Raw genomic sequence first — 24,106 nt, forward strand, 5'->3', positions numbered from 1 at the left:
GGATAGTCATCCTGTGTGTGTCATGTGAGGACGAACTAAGTCTGTGTTCACCAAATAGTAGTCCAGTCAGTCAGTGCAGTCCAGTCGCACATGAAATGACATATACCTGTTGCACCCGTAGAACAGGAATATCTACTGCTAAGTTTAACCTGTGGTAGCTCTGAGCTTCTTGTTATTGACCTCACTGTATCCAAAATCACCAATTCCTCCAACTATACATACTGTTTTCTCTCTTTTTTTCTCAAACATTAAATTGTTGATGTTAAAACTGTATGTGCATCTGTGTCTGTTTGCAAAGCCAGATCTTCATTGCGAGAGCATTTCTATATGTGTATTTCACTTCACTTTTGGTGTGCAGATTGTTCTGTGGGAGCACAGTCAGAGTCACCGTCCGTCATCTTGACGCCTGTGGCTCCCTCTGGCAGTCACTCGTCACTTGTCATTTTGAACTGTCATTTGGTGATCTCTGAGTCGAAACCTGCATCCACAACTTCCTCTGGGGCAACAAAGTTGTTTGTTTGGACATTCATTAGCCCAGTGTCCACTCCGCACACGTTGGGCCCACCCTGGCATCTGGGACCTTGGGTTCTGAAGTGTGCACCACCTTTCTGCATGGTTCTGCCTCTTCCAGCTGGGGCAGAGCTCTAGTGTTGCAAGGGGATTTGTGCCATGGTAAGCGTTGCTTAGTGTTTTGTATCACATCTCTTCTTGTCTGCTTTGGCTTGTTGTTCTCTGAGCCTGTATTCAGCATGGGCAGCATGATTGAGGACTTCAGAGGCTTTGGCTCTTTTGACGTCCACACAGGAGCATCGGACTTCAGCAGTAAGCTTAGTCATGTTTACGATGCGATATTCCCGCAGCAGACATTCTCATCGGTCTGGGTTTGCCTGATCTTGCCATCTTGACTGAGGTTCGAAGCCAGAGTGAATCTGGAAGATTGAAAGGAGTCTGGTGTAGAAATCTTCCTCATCATCCTGCTGTGTGCAAGCAAAGAGTTTGGAGAGTTCAGTTTCTGCTGGAAAATGTTCAGTGAGGGCTGCAGTTAGAGTGCTAACCAAATTACAAATTCACATTTCCCGTCTGGCCACTTGCCTGTTGAATTGCTCGAACAAAGGCATCCAGTTCATGCCCCAAAGTCTGTCCACCTTTCAAGAATGGTAAATGGAGTTGCTTTTCATATAGCGCTTTACAGTCACAGACACATCTACCCATCCGCTCAAACAAGCACACATTCACACACCAGTGCCATGCACTGGGAGCAGTGTTTCAGTTGCTCAAGGACACTTCAGCATGTGGCACATTCCGGGGATCAAACCGCTAACCCTCTGGTTCGTGGACAACCCGGTCTACGTAGTACCTACTGAGCCACAGCCGCCCGCAGAATGGCAGCAGGTGTGTCCAACATTGCATGAGGGATGTGGTATGGTGGAGGGTGTACTCTTGCATCTGGTTGTTGACGTTGTTGTCAAGGAGCAAAAAGCCACAAGGTAGGGAGGGAGGGATCATCTTTTTGACTACGATGACCATTTAAAGCCTGCAGAGTGGAATAAAGAGAAACACTGTGTGTGTCTGTGTTCTGTGATGGGGCAGACATCAGCCTTCTCGTTGTGTCTTCTATGCAGTCTGACCCTGGCAACGGCTTACAGTCTTTCTTCCCTCTTTGTCTCTGAGCGTCCTTATACCTTATTTGGAAATATTGCTTGTGCCTCTTTTCCCATTTTCAATCCCATGCTGTACTGTAATAATAATATTATGACCACCTGCCTAATATTATGTAGGGCTGCCGTGTGCCTCCACAATACTTCAGACTCATCAGAGAATGGACATGGGCCTTCGGAGGGTGTCCTGTGGTGTCTGGCAACAGAATGTTGTTAATTGGGGGCCTTTGGGTCCTATGGGTTGAGGGGAGAGGCCTCTGTGGATCATCCCACAGATACTTGATCAGTTTGGGATCTAGTTTATTTGGAGGTCAGGTCAACACCCTTCATGTTTTTTTGAGTTGTTCCTAAACCATTTGTGTGTGTGCCTGTGTCAGGCTGCATCCTGCTGGGGATGGCTGCTGCCATCAAGGAGTATCATTGCTATGGGGTGGGGGTGCCTGGTCTGGTCTAGGTGGGTGGTACATGCCTTATTAACATCCACATGAATGCCAAGCCCAAATGTTTCCCATGTTGTGGTTGTGGTTGATCGGTGTATATTCTATGAATATGTATGTATGTCCAGAAAGAGTGCAGTTTTAATCTCTATATATGATACTAAACAGCTGGACAATGGTTTCTTATTGTACCTGTATTTACACAAAATTTGCACTCTTGGAAACATCAGTGAAAAAATGACCTTTGACCCAAATTAAATTGCATGTTTAAAAAGAATAACTGATTATTTTCTTTTAACATCAGTATCCGGTTACCGTTGTCGTTACCTTTGTTATCTGTATTCGTTGTATCCAGAGGCGGCTGTTCCTAACCTGTTGGTTCTCCTGTCTCAACTCATGGACATAAGAGGCAGAAACATTTGTCTGTCCTGGATGATCAGTCACTAACTCCCTCAAAGACGTCCGGACAGTCGAACCTTAGATCCCACTTCTGACAGCAAAACGCCAAGTGTAGTCATTCATTCATTCATCTTCTATAACCGCTTGTCCTGTGAAGGGTTGCAGGGGGTCTGGACAGGTTGCCGGTCTATCACAGGGCTAACACAGAGAGACAGACAACCATTCACACTCACATGCACACCTACGGCCGATTTAGAATCATCAATGAACCTAACAAGCATGTCTTTGGACAGTGGGATGAAGCCAGAGTACCTGGAGAGAACCCACACAGACACAGGGAGAACATGCAAACTCCACACAGAAAGGCCCCAGTCGGGTCATGGATTTGAACCCCGAACCTTTTTGCTGTAAGCCATCAGTGCAAACCTCCACGTTACTGTGCCACCCTCAAGTGTAGTCTTTATATATTTTAATTATTATAAGATTGAGAAAATTTCAACAGATGTATACAGTTGGGAGAGCTGGCTGGGATCCTAATGGACATCTTGAACCTGTCTCTAGCTCAGGTAGTTGTCCCAGCATGTTTTAAATCCACCTCCATTGTGCCAGTGCCTAAACACTCCATGCCAGTGTGCCTGAATGTCTACCGCCCTGTAGCACTCACATCTATCATAATGGAGAGCTTTGAGTGTCTAATCCTGGCACACCTCAAAACCTGTCTCCCACCGACACTGGACCCTCACCAATTTGCTTATCTCAAAAATAGGAGCACTGAGGATGCGATATCCATAGCACAGAACTACTTCCTCTCACATTTGGACAGTAAGAAGCTCTCCACTCTATAGCTGGATACTGGATTTTCTGACAAACAGACCCCAGCATGTACGAATGGACAACACTTACTCCTTAACCATAATACGCCAGGGCTGTGTCCTTTCCTCTACTCCCTCTTCACCCATGACTGCATGACCCAAGCCTGTACATGGTTCAAACACCTTAATTGAGACACCTCGGTGATAGGTCTCTCTAATTGTTTTATCAAACACACTACATGTTTTATCAAACACACTGCATTAAGTTCCTTCATGAAGTGGTTTATTTTCCAAGAACGAAGCGATCTTTCTGAGTGATTCCTCTATTCCAGCTAATAAATCATTCTCCGCCAATTTTCTTTTTTCTGTTCCTGATATTATTTTTTCTTGCTCGTCTTCCAGGAGGAGGAGTAGACCACACTTACTGGCCCTCTGACAACAACCTCATTGACAGGAGCAGCATCAACGGTAACATTCAAAGTCCTACTTTTGGGTTCATTACTTTGCTGCTACGACAAGACTAAATCTCCTTGGAACTGAACTGGTTTGCGTGTGATTGTCTGTTGTCCTATGCTGTAGCATCATAAGATCAACGCACTAATTTTCTCTAATCATTCAGCTCAGTCATGTCAAAACAATCACTGTTTCTAAGAATTTGACGATAAATTTAATAGTACCAATCATTCAAATATTAATACCAATAGTAATGTTTTTACATAAATGTTTTATGAAACCAAGTGCGGGCCCATGTCATCACACTGCATCCACCGTGTTTTACAGATTATAATCATAGGCTTCAGTTCATGAGCCATTCCAACATTTCTCCATACTTTTTACTTCCTGTCATTTTGGTACAGGTTGATCTTATTTTCATTTGTCAAATAAAACTGTTACAGAGCTGGTCTGCTTTTTAGGTGTTGCTCGGAATAGTAATCTATCTATTCTTGAAGCCTATGGGAGGCTGTGGCTCAGTAGGTAGAGTGGATGGCCCTCCCACGCTTTTTCATGTTACGGAGCTCACAGGGCTTTCTGTTTTTTGCATAAAGTATCAAACTATTGATTTCAGCCCTCAGCCAATAGATTTCTTCAGCCCTGTCATTGGTATGTGTTAATGGGTGATAGAAAAGCACTGTGGACCATTTACAGTTTTACTCATTATAAAGTGCTTACAAACTAGCTTAGTGGCTGGCAGATAAGCAGATGGTAGGCAGACTTTTTCCAAATGGAAGCCACCTGATTGGCTCACTACAATGTCAATACCAAACAAAAGAGTTTTTATCCCTTTCTATACTGTTTACGCTTCCCTAGTGTATTGTAAACATGAAAGCAAAATCCAAATTTACAGGTTGCCTTATGCAAGCACTTGTAAAAAAAAAAAAAAGAAGCTTGCACTGTCTGGGGCTTCAAGCTTTACAAGTCACACATGAAGCCCAGCTTGGGTCCCAACTTGGAGCCCCAAAGTTCTTGTTCCAAGAACAAGAACTTGCTGAACTTGCTGAAACTAAATCAGAACAATTCCAGTTAACATTAAATGTGAGACTTAATAACTTTCTGATAATTTAAAGACTAAAATGAGTTCCTTCACTTCACAGTTCAGATATACAGTGTTATGCATAGAAAAATCCTAAAAATATTTATTTCAAGTTTTTTGTGTTCATTTGGGAAGTAATCAACCATTATTTTAAATGAAAATAGGATCAACTGTAACTTTGATTTTGTTACACATTACATGCAAAAATGGAAAATTTATTTTAATTTCATAGTTATTCATTATTTATATTGGCAGATAAAGACTTAATCTGTTTCTATTATCCTTACAACCTCAATTCAAATATAAAATTAGAAAAACCTGGTGTTTCAATAATAAATCCTCATATATCGTCATATTTTCTAAAATCCACTCTCTTCTGTATGTATTCCAGAGTCTCCCATTGGTCAGATGCGTCCACCTCATGGCAGCGTCACACCTCAAAAAAACAGCAACCTCCTGGTCATCATTGTGGTTTCTGTGGGTGCCGTCACGTTGCTTGCAGTCGTCATTGTGGTGCTCATCTGCACAAGACACTCCTCCGCCCAGCAGAAGAAGTAAGACATTTCATTCATCTGTGTGATGCCCATAAAGCAGTCAGTAACGAGGCAGATGGCTTATGGATGACTAGGTTGCCTTGTTTTTTTGTTTTTTTTTTCACACATTTTATTTCAAATGAGTGACAATTTGTACTTAAAGGAACCGTATGTAGGATTGTGGCCAAAACTGGCCAAAACTGGTACTGCAATCACTTTCAAAATACTGTAGAACGGTGTATCCCCTCCCCCTCCCCCCTGACTCGAGGTTGCCAGCTAAGCTGCAGGATCCTGTTTTCAGTCCCATCAGAAAAGATTGAGAGTAACTAAATAACATTAGCAATGGTCATACAGGTCAACTTGCAGCATGTGTAGTCCACAATATACGCGAAGAACGAATGAGGAATCATTTTTACCGAGGTAACGTTAGGCTACTCAATACGTCTCAATTACGTTTCACATTGCCATAATCGACGTGCTAATGTTGTTTTCCTCGGCGTTTCAGCCAGAGGCGATTGCTCTAAGACTACAGGGGAAGCTCAGCCTCCCCTAAAATATCACTGGCAATTTTGTCAAATACTACGAATTTACATTACTACTCAAACTAAAATGTGCTAGAACATGATCGACTTCATGGCTACTTCTTATAATAACACAATCGTTAATAAGTTTTAGCCGTTCGTCTATCGTGATTTTTTTTCTTATATTGCTGTAATGGCACGGCCCGTTTAAAAACCCATTGAGGCTCGGCTTCAATGGACTTTCAATGGGGCTTCAGAATGGACCGATCTCAGGGCAAAAAAGCTAGACATTTATTGGACAAATGCTCCAAAATCGTCACTTCCAGGGAAGCCGGGCGTCTCAGGGACTGAATGGGCAGTGGGATGTACCAGGACGCCGAGCTTCTGTATGATGATTGGATGAACTGTTAACGTGGCTGGAACTCGTCGTGATTGACAGCGCTTTAAGACTATACTTCATCGAAGGATTTTAGGTCAGTCCCATGCGGATATTTGGCGAGTGAAGTTACAGTAATACCATAGGGTTACTAAGCTACTGCTCATTATCTGTTGCGATATATCGCACTATTTCCATCTGTCAAAATAAAATCGTGAATATATAGCGTTATTGAGTTTGCTACTTAGTTTTAATTTCAGTTTTAAAAAGTTCGTTTATTTGCAATTGTAGGGGGTAAACTAGCCAGCCAGCTAGCTAGCTGTGCATGATGGCAGACAGTGCTGTTGACTTGATTTTGGCAAGGCCATTTGATGTTCTTCCTTATGAAGAGAAGCTCAGAATTAAACAGCAAGGCAGACCAATGCCCAAGATTGATTTAGTTAAAAGCAAAGGGAAACATAACAGGTCTTTTCAACAGTTATATGTTTATAGAAACATAGGCCTATACAATATAAGGAGAATTAATTAGTAACCCTGTTAAATTTAATGATGCAATAATCAGAATCAGAATCAGAATCAGCTTTATTGGCCAAGTATGACACATACAAGGAATTTGACTCCGGCATCATAAATAAGATAAAAATAAAAAAATAAAATAAAAAAAATAAGATAAATAAGATAAAAATAAAATAAATCTTCAAATTGTACACATAAAAACAGGATAATATATACACCGAACTGGGGTTATTGTACAGTGAGTATATACAAAAATAGTTTATTGATCATGTGTATGGACTCACACTCTGTGACTACTCAGAGTTCAACAGAGCGACAGCCCGGGGGAAGAAACTGTCCTTGTGTCGGGTGGTTTTGGCGTACACCGCTCTGTAACACCGACCTGAGGGGAGGAGTCTGAACAGATTGTGGCCAGGGTGTGAGGGGTCTGTGGTGATTTTTCTGGCCCGCTTCCTGACCCTGGACCGGTACAGGTCCTGAATGGAGGGAAGATCGGTACCAATGATCCTCTCTGCAGACCTGACTGTTCTCTGCAGTCTGTCCCTGTCTTGCCTGGTGGCGGATCCAAACCAGACAGACTGGACTATAGCTGTGTAGAAGATGGTCAGCAGCTCCTGAGGCAGGTTGAACTTCCTGAGCTGACGCAGAAAGAACAACCTCTGCTGGGCCTTCTTCCTAATGGAGTCCATGTGGGAGGTCCACTTCAGGTCTCGTGAAATTGTGGACCCGAGGAACCTGTATGAGTCTGCAGTTGGAACTGTCCTGTTTAGAATGGTGAGAGGAGATGTTGATGTGGGTCTCTTCCTAAAGTCCACTGTCATCTCCACAGTCTTGAGCGGGTTTAGCTCCAGGTGGTTCTGACTGCACCAGAGGACCAGCTGTTCCACTTCCCTTCTGTATGCAGACTCGTCGCCGTCCCGGATGAGTCCAATGACGGTGGTGTCGTCTGCAAACTTCAGGAGTTTCACAGAGGGGTCCCTTGAGGTGCAGTCAGTAGTGTAAAGGGAGAAGAGCAGTGGGGAGAGAACACATCCCTGGGGGGCGCCAGTGCTGAGGGAACGGGTGCTGGAAGTGAAGTTACCCAGTTTCACCTGCTGCCTCCTGTCAGTCAGGAAACTGGTAATCCACTGACAGGTGGAGGGGGGCACGGTGAGCTGGGACAGTTTTTGGTGGAGGATCTCCGGGACGATGGTGTTGAACGCAGAGCTGAAATCCACAAACAGGACCCGTACGTAGGTCCCTGCAGAGTCTAGGTGGTGCAGGATGTAGTGAAGAGCCATGTTGACTGCATCATCTACTGACCTGTTTGCTCTATAGGCAAACTGCAGGGGGTCTAGCAGGGGATCCGTGATGTCCTTCAGATGGGTCAGCACCAGTCATTCAAAGGATTTCATGACCACAGATGTCAGGGCGACTGGTCTGTAGTCGTTTAATCCTGTGACAGGGGACTTCTTGGGAACCGGGATGATGGTGGAGCGCTTGAGGCAGGAGGGAACCTCGCACAGCTCCAGGGAGTTGTTGAAGATCTGAGTGAAGATGGGAGCCAGCTGGTCAGCACAGACTTTCAGGCAGGACGGAGACACACCATCGGGTCCCGGGGCCTTCCTAATCCTCTGTCTCTGAAAGAGTTGACGCACATCCTGTTCGCAGATCCTCAGCGCAGGCAGGGGGTCGGGTACGGGGGTGGTTTGGGGTACGGCTAGTCCTTTTGTAATGGAGATGGTGGGGGAAGTGAAAGGTGTGAAAGTCCTTTCAAACCTGGTGAAAGTCCTTTCAAACCTGGAGAAAGTCCTTTCAAACCTGGATTAAAATTGGCCAATTTTACAAAACTGGGCTTCCCCTATTTGAAAGACCAGCAGCCGCCGCTGGTTTCAGCATAATGACAGAGAAACGGGCTCATAATGCATTGCTAATGTTAGCAATGACGACTCGCCGTTTTTATTTCCCAAACAATTCTTTACCTTTTCAATTTGATGACCCACCTCCTCTGTATGCGCTAACGTAACGTTACTTTGCACGAACATGCATAACTTTGTTCGACTGTCATGAATATTTGAAATGTCCATTTACATTATGTACAAGTAAATTAGCCAAACATAGATGAATCTTACCTGTCCAGGAGAAAATTAGCAACGTTGGCGTCTGTCTTCAAATTCTTCTCCATTTTCAGCCGTCTCCATCTTTCAAAGGCATCTCCTATACAAAATCCTTGTTTTATTTCGGACTTTGTCACGACGTAGTTCGGATTCATAACGAGGTCTTTTAGGTTTAGTAACGTTATACATGTTTTATCCGACACGTTCGTAGCTGCAGCTGTGGTAACTAGAGCAGAGCTGGCAACCCGGATGACGAAACTCTACTGACTTCGTGATTAGTAGATAGCTTGAGGGTGGCGCCTCAGGCCAAAACACAACATGACAACATCAACATCAGTTGAGGGCTGCAACTTTCACTTTAAATGACAATATCCTGGCCGGACCACTGTTGTCAGTGATATAAGTATTTGAAATGAACATGATTTCTTCATGTCTAGTGACATATCAGGGCCATTTTATGATTAATTGAAATAATAGGACCTCTTTCATTAAAACGTGAACTAGACCAGTCTTTTAGGAGCTGTAGTGCTCTGGGTTCATTAACACTTTTAATCCAGTTTATTAGGTTTCATGATTCTTTTATTTTCAAGTTTCAGTGAGTTTTTGTTTTATAATCCAGTGCATGAGATTTTTATCACTCTTATTTTCTTACCACATCATGCTCAATTTATAGTACGTTGACTGCGTAGCTACAGCGTAATTGTACCCTGGCAACTACAGTAACCGTAACCTGGTAACCCTAACTTTAACATGACTCCAACATGAGCTGCTCAGTTCCACTCGGCATTGTGTGAAGTGCAGAGTGAAACTCAACACAGTAGTGTTTTGGTGTCAATTACATAACAATACAGACACACTGGCGGACAGGAATGCTTTTGATGGCAAAACCACAGACAGTATAAGGACTGAGGGAGGTATAGCTTCTCAAGTGAAGCCAAAGCAAGTAGAGCTCCCCCTGGTGACTGGCTGCAGTATAGGTCATAAACTCCACCCCCTCCATGTTAGTGGATGGGACTTGGGCCAAATTAAGGGTAAAGGTCAAATAAAAAAAATTCAAGGATGGTTTCAGTCATTTTAGGTAGTTAATACAATACTGATGCATGTTCAAGTGTCCATTTTTCTGAGAAGTTTTGTTTTAGTTAGTTATGGCATCAATATCACAGCTCCGTGTGGCTCCACTCTCAGACCCTACTGCGCAGACTCCAAAGTCGCAAGATGGCGCCGCCCATATCCCCTGGAAAATAGCGTCAGTTTGGCCAATGCAAGAAAGTGGGAACGCGTTGACCATATTTATACAGTCTATGCATTCAACTAAATAAAGTTAAATAAAGTTTTTATTTTTTCCAACTCTCACGTATAACTCTCAAGTATTTGTGTTTTGTTGTCCTAAATGTATTTATTCTTTATTTTAAAAAATCATATTTAACTGCATAATTATGGAAAGGTGTGCAAGTAGTTAATTAATGCACTCAAAAGGCTGAAACATCGTTTGGTGTGACAAACATGTCCCGCAAGAGGATTAGGTCGCTCAAAGAAGCATTTTATATAGCTAGTTTAACTAATGTCTATTATTTTTAGACCTGTATCGTAGTTACAATAATTACATTAATAAGAATACTTTCTGCTGATTACACACAACTGCACATTCTCCAGGAAGCATACAGGAACAAGGAGTGGCTGAATTACCAGCAGAACCTCCAGTGGAGCCTCCTTCAACTAGTGGTAGCACATAATGTGGAAAGAGATAATCCTTCACCACCAGAGGACACACCAGCAAGATTAAAGAACCAAAAACAACTGGATGAAAGCTACAGAGGGAAAATAAAATATTGAAAAAACATATTAAAATTAAAGAAGAAAAGACAGAACGTATCAGGAAAAAAAGGCAGAGACTAACTCAAACTAAGGCAAGAGGCAACTTACTGATAAGGTTTGTGTGCTATCAGAAAAAAAGTGCCACTGAGAAGGGAAAATAAGTTGTGTAAGTTTTTGTCAAGAGTAGACTTTTGTCTGAAAAGATTGGCAGGGTGATCAAAAAGCAGCACTGACTTTTCCCAAAATCTCTACAGTGTGACAACTGATCACAACACATGTCCTTGCAGTCAGCATGAAAATGCGCAACCCCTCATTGATACAGCATGGCACACAGGTGCATAATTCAAACACAAAGCTTGTCATTGCATTACATGCAATGCTGAAAACATAAAATACATATACAGAGAATGAATAAAATGCTGTTATGTTGAGATTTAGTTAGTCAAATACAATCCCCTTGATGTTGCAAGATTGGAGCCACGGCAAAGAGAGTATATGTCTGTCAATGATAAAGTCCACAAAATCTGGATCAAGAAAACAACAGCATGGCACTGTTGAACAACTGGTTGAGGAGTTCAGGGATGATCTGGAGTCAATTAAAAGTCACCAGTACAACACCAGACTGGAAAGGTTAGGTAAATTAAAGAAAGGGTTGCTGAAAAGTAAGTGTTCTTTTACCCAGACTTAGAACTATCTAGTGAGGATTTATGCTTAAGTCAGAAATCCAGGCCATTTTTGTTGGTGGAAATCCCAGCAAGTGACAGTCCATACTGCCTAACACTTTATGTCATCAGCAATGGACCTGTGGCACAATACCAGAATAAAACCAACTGCTTGTGAGCACAGTTCCCTTTAAAATGGGATTCAAACATGTAACCTGGAATTACTCAGAAAGGTCACATGGCACTAAATGGGGTCAGGGATGAGTAAAATGAATGTCCAACATGCACGCTCAAAGTGGAAATGATTTGCAGTCTCCCAGTAATGCCTTTGAGTCTCTGTCCTCCAAAACGCAGACAAGTGTAAAATTCTTCTGGGTTAAAGGGTTGTACATTGATAATTTGTACAAAATTTGTACAAAATGATTCCCCTATATTGATATTGATTCCCTGTGTATTGAGTCAGTACAGATGCACACAGAGACATGAGTTCTTTCTGCACGTATCCCAGAAGACAATGCTGCCATTCAGCACCAGCTTGAATTGGATGACACCTTTGAGTAACGCAGGAGGGAAATTTGTCATTGTGGAATATGATGGCAAGCTATATGTTGGCAAGACAACAGTGATTCACAAAGATAAAATACAAATCAACGACATAATCCCAAAAGGCAGGAAGAATTAATTTATGTGGCCAGAGGAAAAACTGGCTACATTTACTATTCACAACAGAATATAGCTGGTGTCACTGAACCATCCCTTAGTCGTGGTGCTATAGCTCTAGGCTGCCTGGGGATGATCCATTGAGTACCTGTCCTCTATTTTATGCTTTCGCACGAGCACCTGTCCTCTAATTTATTATTTAATTAACATGTTATTAGCTGTGTGGCCCTCTCTCCATCTCCCTTTCCCTTCCTAACCCTCCTTCCCAATCTTCTTATGAGTGTCTCTGGCCTGGTGCTGTGTATTTCTGATCGTTGGAGCTGCATATTACTCATTTGTGGTCCTGGTCTCATCAACCTGCCCAGTTTTCATGGCCTGCATGTATCCACTACTACCTGATTTAATCATTATAATAGCCAGCTCACCAGTAATACAACTTGTCACTAGCAGTTTATGCCCCTATGCTCTTCTTTATATTCATTTTTATTCATTATTTTTTCATTCTTCCATGTAACATTCTCCGCTATATCTTGTACTTGTATCACAAATAGATTCTACATCTATGCTTTAGTCAGATATTGTATGTATGACAGATCAGACATAAGAATATGACCACCAAAATATTGTTTCGTTATTTAAAATGTGGTTCATATTGTTTACCAAAATGATTTAGATATAAATACCTATGCGGTCGGGGAGTTTTGTTGACTAAATGTTTAAAAAAGGTCTGTTAATGATTGTATGAAATTAAACTTTCTTCTTTGACAGAGGTGACATATGTTTAATTTGGTTAAAAATTCCATTCTCAATGACTGTGTTAAACTGGAACCTGGCTGGTGATCCAGGGCTGTTGGATAACAACGGACAGTCCTTGTAGGGATCACTGTATCCTTGCAGAAGTTGATATAGTTCGTGATACAGTCTGTCATACTGTCTTTGTCATTCATTTGGTGGTCTCGAAGCAGTCCTGCAGAGCACCGCTAGCTTCCTGACGCCACCTTCTAACTGTCTTTGTGGAAACAAACTGCCTCTTTGCTGCGGAAAAATACTCAGGTGTTAACAGCACCAGGTTGTGTTTTGACCATCCCAGTGGGGACAGGGCAGTGGCACTGTATGCATCCTTTCAAAAGACACACATTTTCACATGTACGCATAGAAGCTGCCTCCATCAACCTGTACAAAAAAACAGATTTGGTTAAGAGTAGTACTTCTTCATCTCTATGAAAATAACAACTACATGTGGAGAATTCTTCCTCATCACTTCAGAGCTGTCTGTTTTCATTCTTCGTTTTGTTTCTCATCCTCTGTAAAGAAAGAGAGCGAGCCACAGTGCCAATAAGAGGAAGGGCAGCCAGAAGGACCTGAGGCCTCCTGACCTCTGGATCCACCACGAAGAGATGGAGATGAAGAACATGGAGAAAGCTCCTAGTGTCGCCCCATCTGGAAGAAATTCACCCATCCAATCCTGCCAGGACCTCCCCCAGGTGGCACGTTGCCAATCTGAGAGCCAGATGGGCAGCAAAAGTAGCCACTCAGGTATGAGATGGGCCTTTGTTATTAAAATATAACTTGTGTAATCAAGCTTTATTTTAGGATGGTTATTTATTTTTATGTTGTGCATTATGCTTCACTGTAAATGTAAGAGTTAATATATTTTATCAGAAGCAAATTTATATTTTCTGAATTTAAAAAATAAAATAAAATAGGTCCATCAATAAAGTGTATTCAAAAGTGTATTAAGTAAAGTTATATAAATCATTTTCCCGATGAATTTATATAACCAAGCTCATTTTATATTACTCCTATGTTCCAGGAGCAGATGCTGATGAAGTGTCCAGTGGTATCTCTACTCTGGAGTGCTCCCTGGCGGCCAGAAGGGGAACACGAGGCAAAATGATGATCCCTATGGACTCACAGCCAAGTAACACACGTAAGTAACACAATCACAAGTCACGTTTCAATTTCTAGTAAATTAATTAACCAGTCAGCTTGCTGCTGGAGAGAAATACTATTATGAAAGCATTGTTATGAGTTGCCATGCTCTGTTGTTGGTGGTGTTTGAGCTGGTGTCCAGAGCTTCTCTGCTTAGAGATCTCCTGAGTGGATGTAAATACCTCGCTCTGATGTTGTTGGTATTTGAGCTGGTGTCCAGAGCTTCTCCGTTTAGAGATCTATGCAGTTGATGTAAATATTTCTAATCCTTTCTACAATTTTGATGATTCTTTAGAAGGCCTTCCTTTCCCCTCATTGTGGTCTTCCCAAAACATGTCTTATCACTTTTGAAGATGCTTTCTTCCTTCTTAAGTTTGGGTGATCAACTAATGGCTCAGACCAACTTTCCAAATAAAGCTGCTTTTGTGCTTTTTTTCTGGGACTGACCTCTCTTTCATTTTGAATACATTTCCTGCAGTCTCACTAGCAAAACACGCTTCTATCATTCTTCCTCCTCCATGCTTAGGACCACAGGGGTGGACATTATTTGCCTTCTCTAAGTCTCACGAAGACACATCGGAACCAGAGATCTTACATTTGGACATCACATAGAAGACCAGATCTGATCCAGTGTCCATTCATTTTGCTTATTTGTGCAGTTAATGTTAATTCTCTTTTGAGTTCCAGTCAGTAAAAACACATGTGAGAGTAAAACATTCTTAAATGTTTATTAAATTATGACATATTTCTCATCAGAACTCAGTCGCCTGGTGAGACCACTGTACCTCTTTTGGTCATAGTATGTTTTACCTCGTTCTGTAGTCCATTTACTCTTATATAACACAATGTCATATGCTTCTTTCATTTGTTGTTGCCATTTTGAGCATATTCTGTGTGTGAGTAGTAACCTTCCTCCTCACCTATGCCAAAAACCAAATCTATAGGAAGCCATGAGTTCCTACCAAAAAGCAAATAAAAGGGGGAGTAACCCGTTGCTTCACTGGTAGTACAGTGTAGTACTACGCCGACTTGGCAAGTCTACGCCGACTTGGCAAGAAATGGCTAGTCTGTGTAACGTAATCCTGTGGATTGTTTTGCCTCCGGCTAAGCCCTGCCCACTAAAACATATTTACTAAATCAAAAGGGATCTATTAAAACACAACCCACCACCATCTGTTAAAGTCTGCAGGGCACGGCACATTTAGTGTAGAGGCCACCTGGCAAAACTATGACATGACATGTCAAATTCAAATTTCAACATGTGCTGTTTGCTGATAGTTCTGATTAGTAATTAGCGTTTCCTGTAGAGCTCCATACTGCATCTGTTGTCGTGGTCTCATCAGCCTGCCCAGTCTTCATGGAATCCTGCAGTTATCCACTCCTACCTGAATGAACAATTCTCCAACCTGCCTATGATTCCTCTTACATTTTCAAACTGTCATGTAACATCATCAGTTTGTATCATAAGATTCCACATGTACGCTTTAGTCAGATATGTGTATCTATGACAGATGTATGTTTATCTTGCTGTTCTCTTCTCTTCTCTCTTTGCTGTTCTCTTCTCTCTTTCTTCTGTCTGTACCCGGCTGGCCTTAGGCAGATGGGTCTCTCCATATGAGCTGGGTTCTGCTCGAGGTTTCTTCCTGTTAAAAGGGAGTTTTTCCTTGCCACCGTTGCCTTCAGGCTTGCTCTGGGGGTTTCAGGCCGGGTTTTTGTAAAGCGTCTTGAGACGATTTGTATTGTTATTGACGCTATATAAATAAAATTGAATTGAATTGAATTGAATTGAATTAATTTTATTAAAGTGTTGGTCATTGCTTTCACAGCTTGATTACTTCACTATTTTGTCAGTTTATTTCAATGGTGGGGTTGCTGCACGTTTTAACAATTCATTCTGTGGGTTATCACTGCCGTCACAGTCTGGTTTAATGACTGGTCTGTCTCTCTGTTTCAGCCATGGTGAGTGCCATCCCAGTGCCGGCTCTCGACTCCTCTCAGTATCCTGGTATTCTGCCTTCACCTTCCTGTGGCTTCACTAAGAACAAGTTCAGCCTGAAACCAATGCCTTTCCCAAACCTGACTGTGGACAGAGCATATCCACCAGGTACTGCCCACAACAATATAACTGAAAACAACAACCCTATTGCACAGACAACAGGTACATCTGTTGGTAAAAAATCAAGCACACAGACACACAAGATAGAGCGGGTAGCACAGGGGAAAAGCAAGATATGCCTACAAATCTACCACTGTATCTCTTGTAGTCCCATGCATACTGCTCAGAATAATCTGTCAGCGGCTCTTCTGGCAGGAGCATGGACATGAGGCACACAATAGAGGCACAGTCGCCTAAGCTATTGATCTCGGGATTTCAGGCTTTGGATTTTTAAAAGCATCTTGAGACAATTTGAATTAACCACCATGTTTGCTATTTGTATATTACAATTATGTGGTAGTGGAGAAGTGGGTATTGGTAATGGATTAGAGTTGCATTGTCTTTATTCTCATATGTAAATACCCAATGCAAGAGTTTCACGGTTTTCATTAACTAGTTTGGAGCAGGTTCAAGATTTTAAACTGTTCTCAGCAATTACTAAATCCTGGTTTAAGGCTGGCCAGAACTGCAACCATAAAATCAACTAGTCATCACATACAGTTTGTGAGGTCATGTTAAATATGTTTTAAACTTCTTTTGTATTATTTGTTTCTTAGTTTGTTGCAGGCTGCTGCCATTGCTTTATTTTCTACACAGGACTGATTATAAACAGTAATAACCATTTTGATGACTGTTTGCTGATGCCTGTAATGGGACTGGTATTGGAAACTATCGTTGGCTAACAAATGAATCGGTTGCCCTTACACCCATGTGTTTATATTATGCTAAGATTTGAAGGTATCACTTCTTACTTACTTGTGGCAAAGTGCTAAATCATCACTACAGATATAACTCGTTACTGTCTTTGTCATTGTAGATTTTATGTGGTGCTGATTCAGGCTAATTGGATATTTTGTCATTTGTCCTACCCTCAATGCCCCCATTCTAAAACATCCACTAACATCTCCTCCCATAAATTGGTTTTACTTCCCTCCCTCTTTCATAACTTCATTCCTTCATCCACTCCTACCTTCTCTTTAACCATGCCCTCAGACACCTCCAGCAGTCCTCTCCTTCAGCAGCAGCCTTCTCCTCAGCAGACTACTCCCCTCCTCCTCGGTTCCTCTGCCCTGCCCGGGGAGCATGTTCCCATGGTTGGCCCAGTCCCAGGTGCCTCTGCCACCAGCACTGCCACCGATGAGGCCCTTGCATGTAGCAGTCAGAACATCCCTACAGCCTGTGTAAGGCCGACCCACCCATTACGAAGCTTTACCAACCCTCTGCTATCGCAACCTGTTGGGACCATTGACCCCAAAGTGCACATTTCCGTAATGCCGCAGTCTAGTGAGTACAGTTGATATGTCTCATAAGTCATTGCTTTTGAGTTAGTTTTTCTGTCTTGAAAAAAGACCCAACAGGTGGTCTTGAGCTATTTTTCATTGGCAGCCAGCCATTTACAAGAAATTATTATTTGAAAGACTTGTCATTCCACTGTCTGCCTATTTGTTTTGTTTTTATATTAGGATTTTGTCATAATGGTTGATTTATAGAAGTGGGTGCGCTGAATGTGACAGGTGTTTAATCACCAAATACTTATCAACGTCAGATCTACCACCAGAAATCTAACTAGTAACTTTCATGGTAAATTAGTCTGTACACACGGATTTATAAGTTATTACCAATTATTGAAAACAAAGCGTGGTGTAAAATGATAGACAAAATGATAGCTGCTGATTACATAATGTTTTAATATTATGTATTGTCATGTAATGGCAATCTTAATTTTTTTGTCTAGGTGTAAGCCACCCCACTCCCCAGGTGAAGACGGCCTCTGTGGGTCAGGCCAGTAAAGCTCGCTCTCCTCTTCTGCCTGTTTCAGTACCTACAGCACCTGACTTATTAGAAGAGGAAGGAACAAAACTTACAGAGGATTCAGCCACCAATGTAAGTCTGGAAGGAAAATATGCTATATTAAAGTTATCACAACACAGTCATACAAATGCAATGAGTGTCCATGCCCAATATTGGGCCTCATGCCAGAAGCAAAATATGATCAAATGTCGTTGCTCTTATTTTGTTAGTATCCATTGATGTTTGGGATCCTCCACATTTTATTGTCTCCCGTGAAGAGAAAAGTGGACAAGATGTGTTTGTTTTTTTTTATCTTCACATCCACTTTTCTTGTTCACTTTTAACCAGTGTTTCGTAATACAATAAAGTTTATTGTTTTTTTGTTTTTTGAGGGTTTTTTTGTTGCATGATGCACGTGTACTGTGTACCAAATCAAATTTACTTGGGATAATAGTATTTTTTAGAGGACAAAAGCCCTATTCGCACAGGGGACCTGTTGACGTCTAGTAATTTCTAATAATTGCGTTGGTTAGATCTTAATCCCGTGTGAATCGGAAATGTCTATACTTTATAAAGTAAAATTTACAGTGCAAATAACCTACTCTTAAACTACAACCCTAATAAGCATAAATCTAGAATCTGGTGAATGGACAACAGTTTACTGTCCAAAGACATATCACATTTATACATGCAATGAACAAAACCCCTGAGATCTCTGAAAATATATTATGGGAAGCCCTGAAGGCCTATATCCTTGGAAAACGAATTTCATACTGTGCACATTTCAAGAAAATTTTAAAGAAAGAAAAATGATTTCCTACTCCTCTACATTCTACACAAACTGAGTTACTTTGGCAGTACTTAATTTACAAACGTCAAAGGCACCAGATGGATGCCTGAATTTTACTAGACATTTTAATTTAATCCTGCTTTATATAGAATGGTGATTCTATTACATGTCAATACTAAAATTCTTGTTAAAAAATGGCCATTAGATTAGAAGGTCCTAACAAAAAATTCAGAAGGATCATCAGGACAAATATATAGACAAGTCCACTGTCGAAGGCAATGAGAGTGCTGTTTCTGTACTACACTGCCTGGACAAAAAAAAAAGGTCATACACTCTAATATTTCGTTGGACCGCCTTTAGCTTTGAATACAGCACACATTTGCTGTGGCATTGTTTCAGCAAGCTTCTGCAATGTCACCAGATTTATTTCCATCGAGTGTTACATTAATTTTTCACCAAGATCTTGTATTGATGATGGGAGAGTCTGACCACTGCACAAAGCCTTTTCCAGCACATCCCAAAGATACTCAATGGGGTTAAGGTCTGGACTCTGTGGTGGCCAATCCATGTGTGAAAACAATGTCTCATGCTCCCTGAACCACTCTTTCACAATTTGAGCCCGATGAATCCTAGCACTATCATCTTGGAATATGCCCGTGCCATCAGGGAAGAAAAAATCCATTGATGGAATAACCTGGTCATTCAGTATATTCAGGTAGTCAGCTGACCTCATTCTTTGGGCACATAATGTTGCTGAACCTAGACCTGAGCAACTGCAGCACCACTCATTCAAGTAGCTTCTTCAGTTCTAAAGGACTGGTGGAGGGCTCGGTTTTAAATTGGCACATCTGTGGGTGCCATCAGAAACTTGCTTGACTAGTGTATGTTAACGACTAGAGACTTACCTGTCGCTGGAGGACACTGTTTGACCCTGTCCTCTGTCCTCCACCGATGAATGGTGCTCTAACAACCCGCTATCAGTCATCAGTCATTGAATGAGCTTACCATCAGGGCCTATATCCTTGGAAAACGAATTTCATACTGTGCACATTTCAAGAAAATTTTAAAGAAAGAAAAATGATTTCCTACTCCTCTACATTCTACACAAACTGAGTTACTTTGGCAGTACTTAATTTACAAACGTCAAAGGCACCAGGTGGATGCCTGAATTTTACTAGACATTTTAATTTAATCCTGCTTTATATAGAATGGTGATTCTATTACATGTCAATACTAAAATTCTTGTTAAAAAATGGCCATTAGATTAGAAGGTCCTAACAAAAAATTCAGAAGGATCATCAGGACAAATATATAGACAAGTCCACTGTCGAAGGCAATGAGAGTGCTGTTTCTGTACTACACTGCCTGGACAAAAAAAAAAGGTCATACACTCTAATATTTCGTTGGACCGCCTTTAGCTTTGAATACAGCACACATTTGCTGTGGCATTGTTTCAGCAAGCTTCTGCAATGTCACCAGATTTATTTCCATCGAGTGTTACATTAATTTTTCACCAAGATCTTGTATTGATGATGGGAGAGTCTGACCACTGCACAAAGCCTTTTCCAGCACATCCCAAAGATACTCAATGGGGTTAAGGTCTGGACTCTGTGGTGGCCAATCCATGTGTGAAAACAATGTCTCATGCTCCCTGAACCACTCTTTCACAATTTGAGCCCGATGAATCCTAGCACTATCATCTTGGAATATGCCCGTGCCATCAGGGAAGAAAAAATCCATTGATGGAATAACCTGGTCATTCAGTATATTCAGGTAGTCAGCTGACCTCATTCTTTGGGCACATAATGTTGCTGAACCTAGACCTGAGCAACTGCAGCACCACTCATTCAAGTAGCTTCTTCAGTTCTAAAGGACTGGTGGAGGGCTCGGTTTTAAATTGGCACATCTGTGGGTGCCTAACCTAATATTTACAGAAACCCAACCAGGCCCCTACTCCTAAATCACAGACCACAACTCTACAAGTCTAGTTGCCTTTCTTTAATGATTTTGGACAAACTCACAGTTAGTTTTCATCCAAATAACATAATCATGATAAATCACGTTTTACAGAACGCTACTGACATGTTAAAGTTTTTTTTTTTTTTGTCTTTTAGGTTTACGAACAGGATGACCTGTCAGAGCAGATGGCCAGTCTAGAAGGGCTGATGAAGCAACTCAATGCCATTACCGGCTCTGCCTTTTAACTTCTAACCCAATCATGTCTGTGAAGGTTCTCAGTCATCCAGGTCATGGTACTTGGTACCTGTGTCTGTCATTCTGGGTTTTAGGATGCCTTCGTGGAATCAGACTTCAGTTTGGGCTGGGTTGATTTTTTTTGGTTTCTACTGGTTTCATCTATTATCTACTGGAAACCGGGGATGCACACTACAGCACCACCATATCAACTGGACTAATGTTGAGGGGCTTCTTAGAGAAGTAAAACTGGAACCTTTCTTGAAAAAAAAACTTCAAACACAAAACTAGAAAAACTCAATGATTACTGTCTCAACTCAGTGATGTGGGAAGAAGGAATTATCGAAGCAACAGAAGACAAATTCATAAGATCCCTTCTGTTTCACTTATTTGTGGTATTTATTAGTACCCTCCTCTGTTGAGTTCTCTGCTCAGTTATTGTGACTGTACCTCACTTATTTTTCATGATCACTGTTAGAAGTGCTCCTTTTGTTTTTTTGTTTTAATTGTTGTTTGGTATCCCAGATTTCTACATTTACAGGATGTGTAAATGCTTTGAAGATCTTAACGGAATCTACAGTAAGAAACAGAAAAAACAACCACCAAAGTTCCACCCAACTATTTTTTGTGGTTCCGAGCCTGTGTGCTGTGGCAGCGTGAGGTGATCCTCTCCAGGATTTCTTTTATATTTTCTTCAATAACTCTTTGTTACCTCTCTTCAACAAAACGATATGACTTCACAGAACCAGCCATCACCCATAACACATGTAGCCATTCCATCTCTTCAATCTTGATAAAAAAAATTAAATAAACTAATTAAAATTTTGAGGAATCTGTAAGACTGATCTTTATTAAAACTTCAAACTGCAAAGACTATGATGCTTCTCTTTAGATCAGGTCATTACTCTCCATTCTTGACATATTTCATTCTCATCTTGGAAAGCTTATTTTTACTTTCTTTGCTTTTGCTGGAGTATGTCTCTGTTCCAAACATTGACTGGAAATCTGAGAAAATTATCTTTAAATAACAATTGTTAATTGAAATCTGGACTGATGAGACCAATGACATCCTAGACTAAAATATTTTTTGCTTTTGGAATGAATGTGATAACATGAACATGTTCAGATACACTCTTAAAATTGGCTGAGTTTGTCATGTATGATGTACTGTATATATATCAAATTCAGTGAAGCATATTCAGTGCAGATGTTTCACACTTTTGGGAGATCTGAAGAAAGGCTCAGTTCCCAGAAAGGAAGTGGACAAAAGATTAGTAAAGCCTTTGTTATCTTTTGCTGATGTGCAAGGTTTATGATTACGAGACAAAAGTATATTAGATCACTAAACAATTATCTTTGGATCGAGGTCTAAATTATCATAAGATAAGATCACAAAAACAGATAGCAATTTGTTATTTTGAGATAACAAGATTAAGTTGTATACTACAGTGTGATATTAACAACAAACCACAAGAAAGCTATGTGAAAAAGGAGGTGTTACGACAACAAGGTTTTGTTATTACTGTAGTGGAACAGTCGATGTCAAGGTAAAGATGAGTAGACTGAACTCTGTTTTATATTAATTTTTGACTTAAATATTTCAGTATGTACTTGGCTGAATGTAAGTGTGTTGTGTTTTTACATGCTTTTTCTGATTCTGATTCTGATTGATGAATCCATATTTATTTATCATGAAATCAACACACATGTATGTTTGTCAGCCACATGGGGAAATTGCAAAACTGACCGCTTCACTTAAGAGGGTTTTTATACAAAAGAAAAAAAACATGAACACATAATGCATATTTGACAAAGTATATTTTTGCATTTGCATTGTGTTTTTACAAATCATCTCCTACACAGAGTTAAACACAACAAAAAGGTATTACCCAGAGCCATTAATCAAACTGTTCAAACTGTTACATTTATTCAAAAGTCCACCACTAATTGGTCTTAATATAAGTAGGATGAGGTAAACAGGTTACAGTCGGGAAATTCAACCTGCAGTATTTGCATTTCCAGGGTGACCTCTGTAAGATGAGGTTAGTCAAGAAAACAGTGCAAAGATCACAGGGTTAGTGTTTCAGATCTTTGAACCAGCTAGATTTGACAACTTGAACCAGAATAAGATAAGATGTGTTAGAGATGTTTTTGTATACTCTAGAAAAAATCCTGACAGGCAGAAATTACATTAAATAATTATTAGGAAAGTACCCATTTTATTCCTTAAAATAATCATAGACACTTCTCAGCAGGTTGTTTTTTAGTGCAATAACACTTAATTTGACTAAACTTCAACAATCAACAAAACAAATGTTGAGTTGACTGCTTCTAGCAACCATGGGAGGGATGGCTACATCAGTTACATCACACCAAATATATGGGGTAATGGTTCACCTGACCATAGTGTCTAGTGACTGAATAACAATACACCAAACTACTTGAAACTGTTTCAGTCAGATAATCCATGTCAGTCATCATTTGATCCGCTTTACTTTAGTAACATTACATAATGTGTCCAGCTGCCAGGAGGGACTCTTTCAAAAAATCACACACTTGTTATCTAAACTTGTGCTGAAACTTCTGCTTTGCTGAAGTATTTGCATCTTGCATTTGTATTATAACATGAGACAATGTTTGTTAACTTTTTTTTAACCATAACGGTCCAATAACCATAAGGAAACATTACTGTTTATTTCAAGCTAGTCAATTTTCTATTGATTTGGTTTTGAACACAGAAACCAGCCACCTGAAATGGCCATTATGGTAACTGTACGAGGGATCTCAGCCCAGGATATTTGCTGGTTGAACTGGTCACTGATGTTTTCCTCCACATATGCCAGATTATTTACATGTGTGAACTTGATATTTCTTCTATTCTCATCCATGAACATTATGGAGATTTCCCAAGTCCCATCTTTGCAGCAAAGGTTTTCCTCCTCAGTCAGCAGTAGGGTAGTAATCACCACAACAGTTTCTGAACAGTTTGCCTAGTATTTCACTGTGTTCTGTTGTCTGTCTCTATCACTATCATTCTTTGTCTCTTCCATTTGATTTAGCTCATTGTCTGTGTACTCTAATAAATAAGGTTGGCCATCAAACTGAAATGACCTACTGTCATCATTGCATCTAACTTCCGAGAAAGTCTGTTTCACACATGTCAACAAACCAGCATGTGTAGATAAAAATTATATGATATCATGGTTGCCGGTGATAAGGTTAGCCGGCA

At 40.8% G+C, this 24,106-nt stretch overlaps 1 protein-coding gene across 1 annotated transcript in view; it reads left to right on the forward strand.

Moving 5' to 3' along the window:
* dcc (DCC netrin 1 receptor) overlaps nt 1–20,888 on the forward strand; it is a gene marked incomplete at both ends in the record, with an annotated part of 112,538 nt that extends 91,650 nt beyond the window's left edge. The window contains 8 exons of the mRNA XM_084572799.1: nt 3,709–3,774; nt 5,229–5,391; nt 13,329–13,552; nt 13,830–13,946; nt 15,903–16,052; nt 17,097–17,387; nt 17,839–17,987; nt 20,799–20,888. Coding sequence (XP_084428925.1) covers nt 3,709–3,774; nt 5,229–5,391; nt 13,329–13,552; nt 13,830–13,946; nt 15,903–16,052; nt 17,097–17,387; nt 17,839–17,987; nt 20,799–20,888 — 1,250 coding nt within the window. The remainder of the gene's footprint in view (nt 1–3,708; nt 3,775–5,228; nt 5,392–13,328; nt 13,553–13,829; nt 13,947–15,902; nt 16,053–17,096; nt 17,388–17,838; nt 17,988–20,798) is intronic.
* Nucleotides 20,889–24,106: the final 3,218 nt, after the last annotated feature.

The sequence above is a fragment of the Chelon labrosus genome (assembly GCF_963514085.1).
Source record: "Chelon labrosus genome assembly, chromosome: 22".
Lineage (NCBI taxonomy): Eukaryota > Metazoa > Chordata > Actinopteri > Mugiliformes > Mugilidae > Chelon > Chelon labrosus.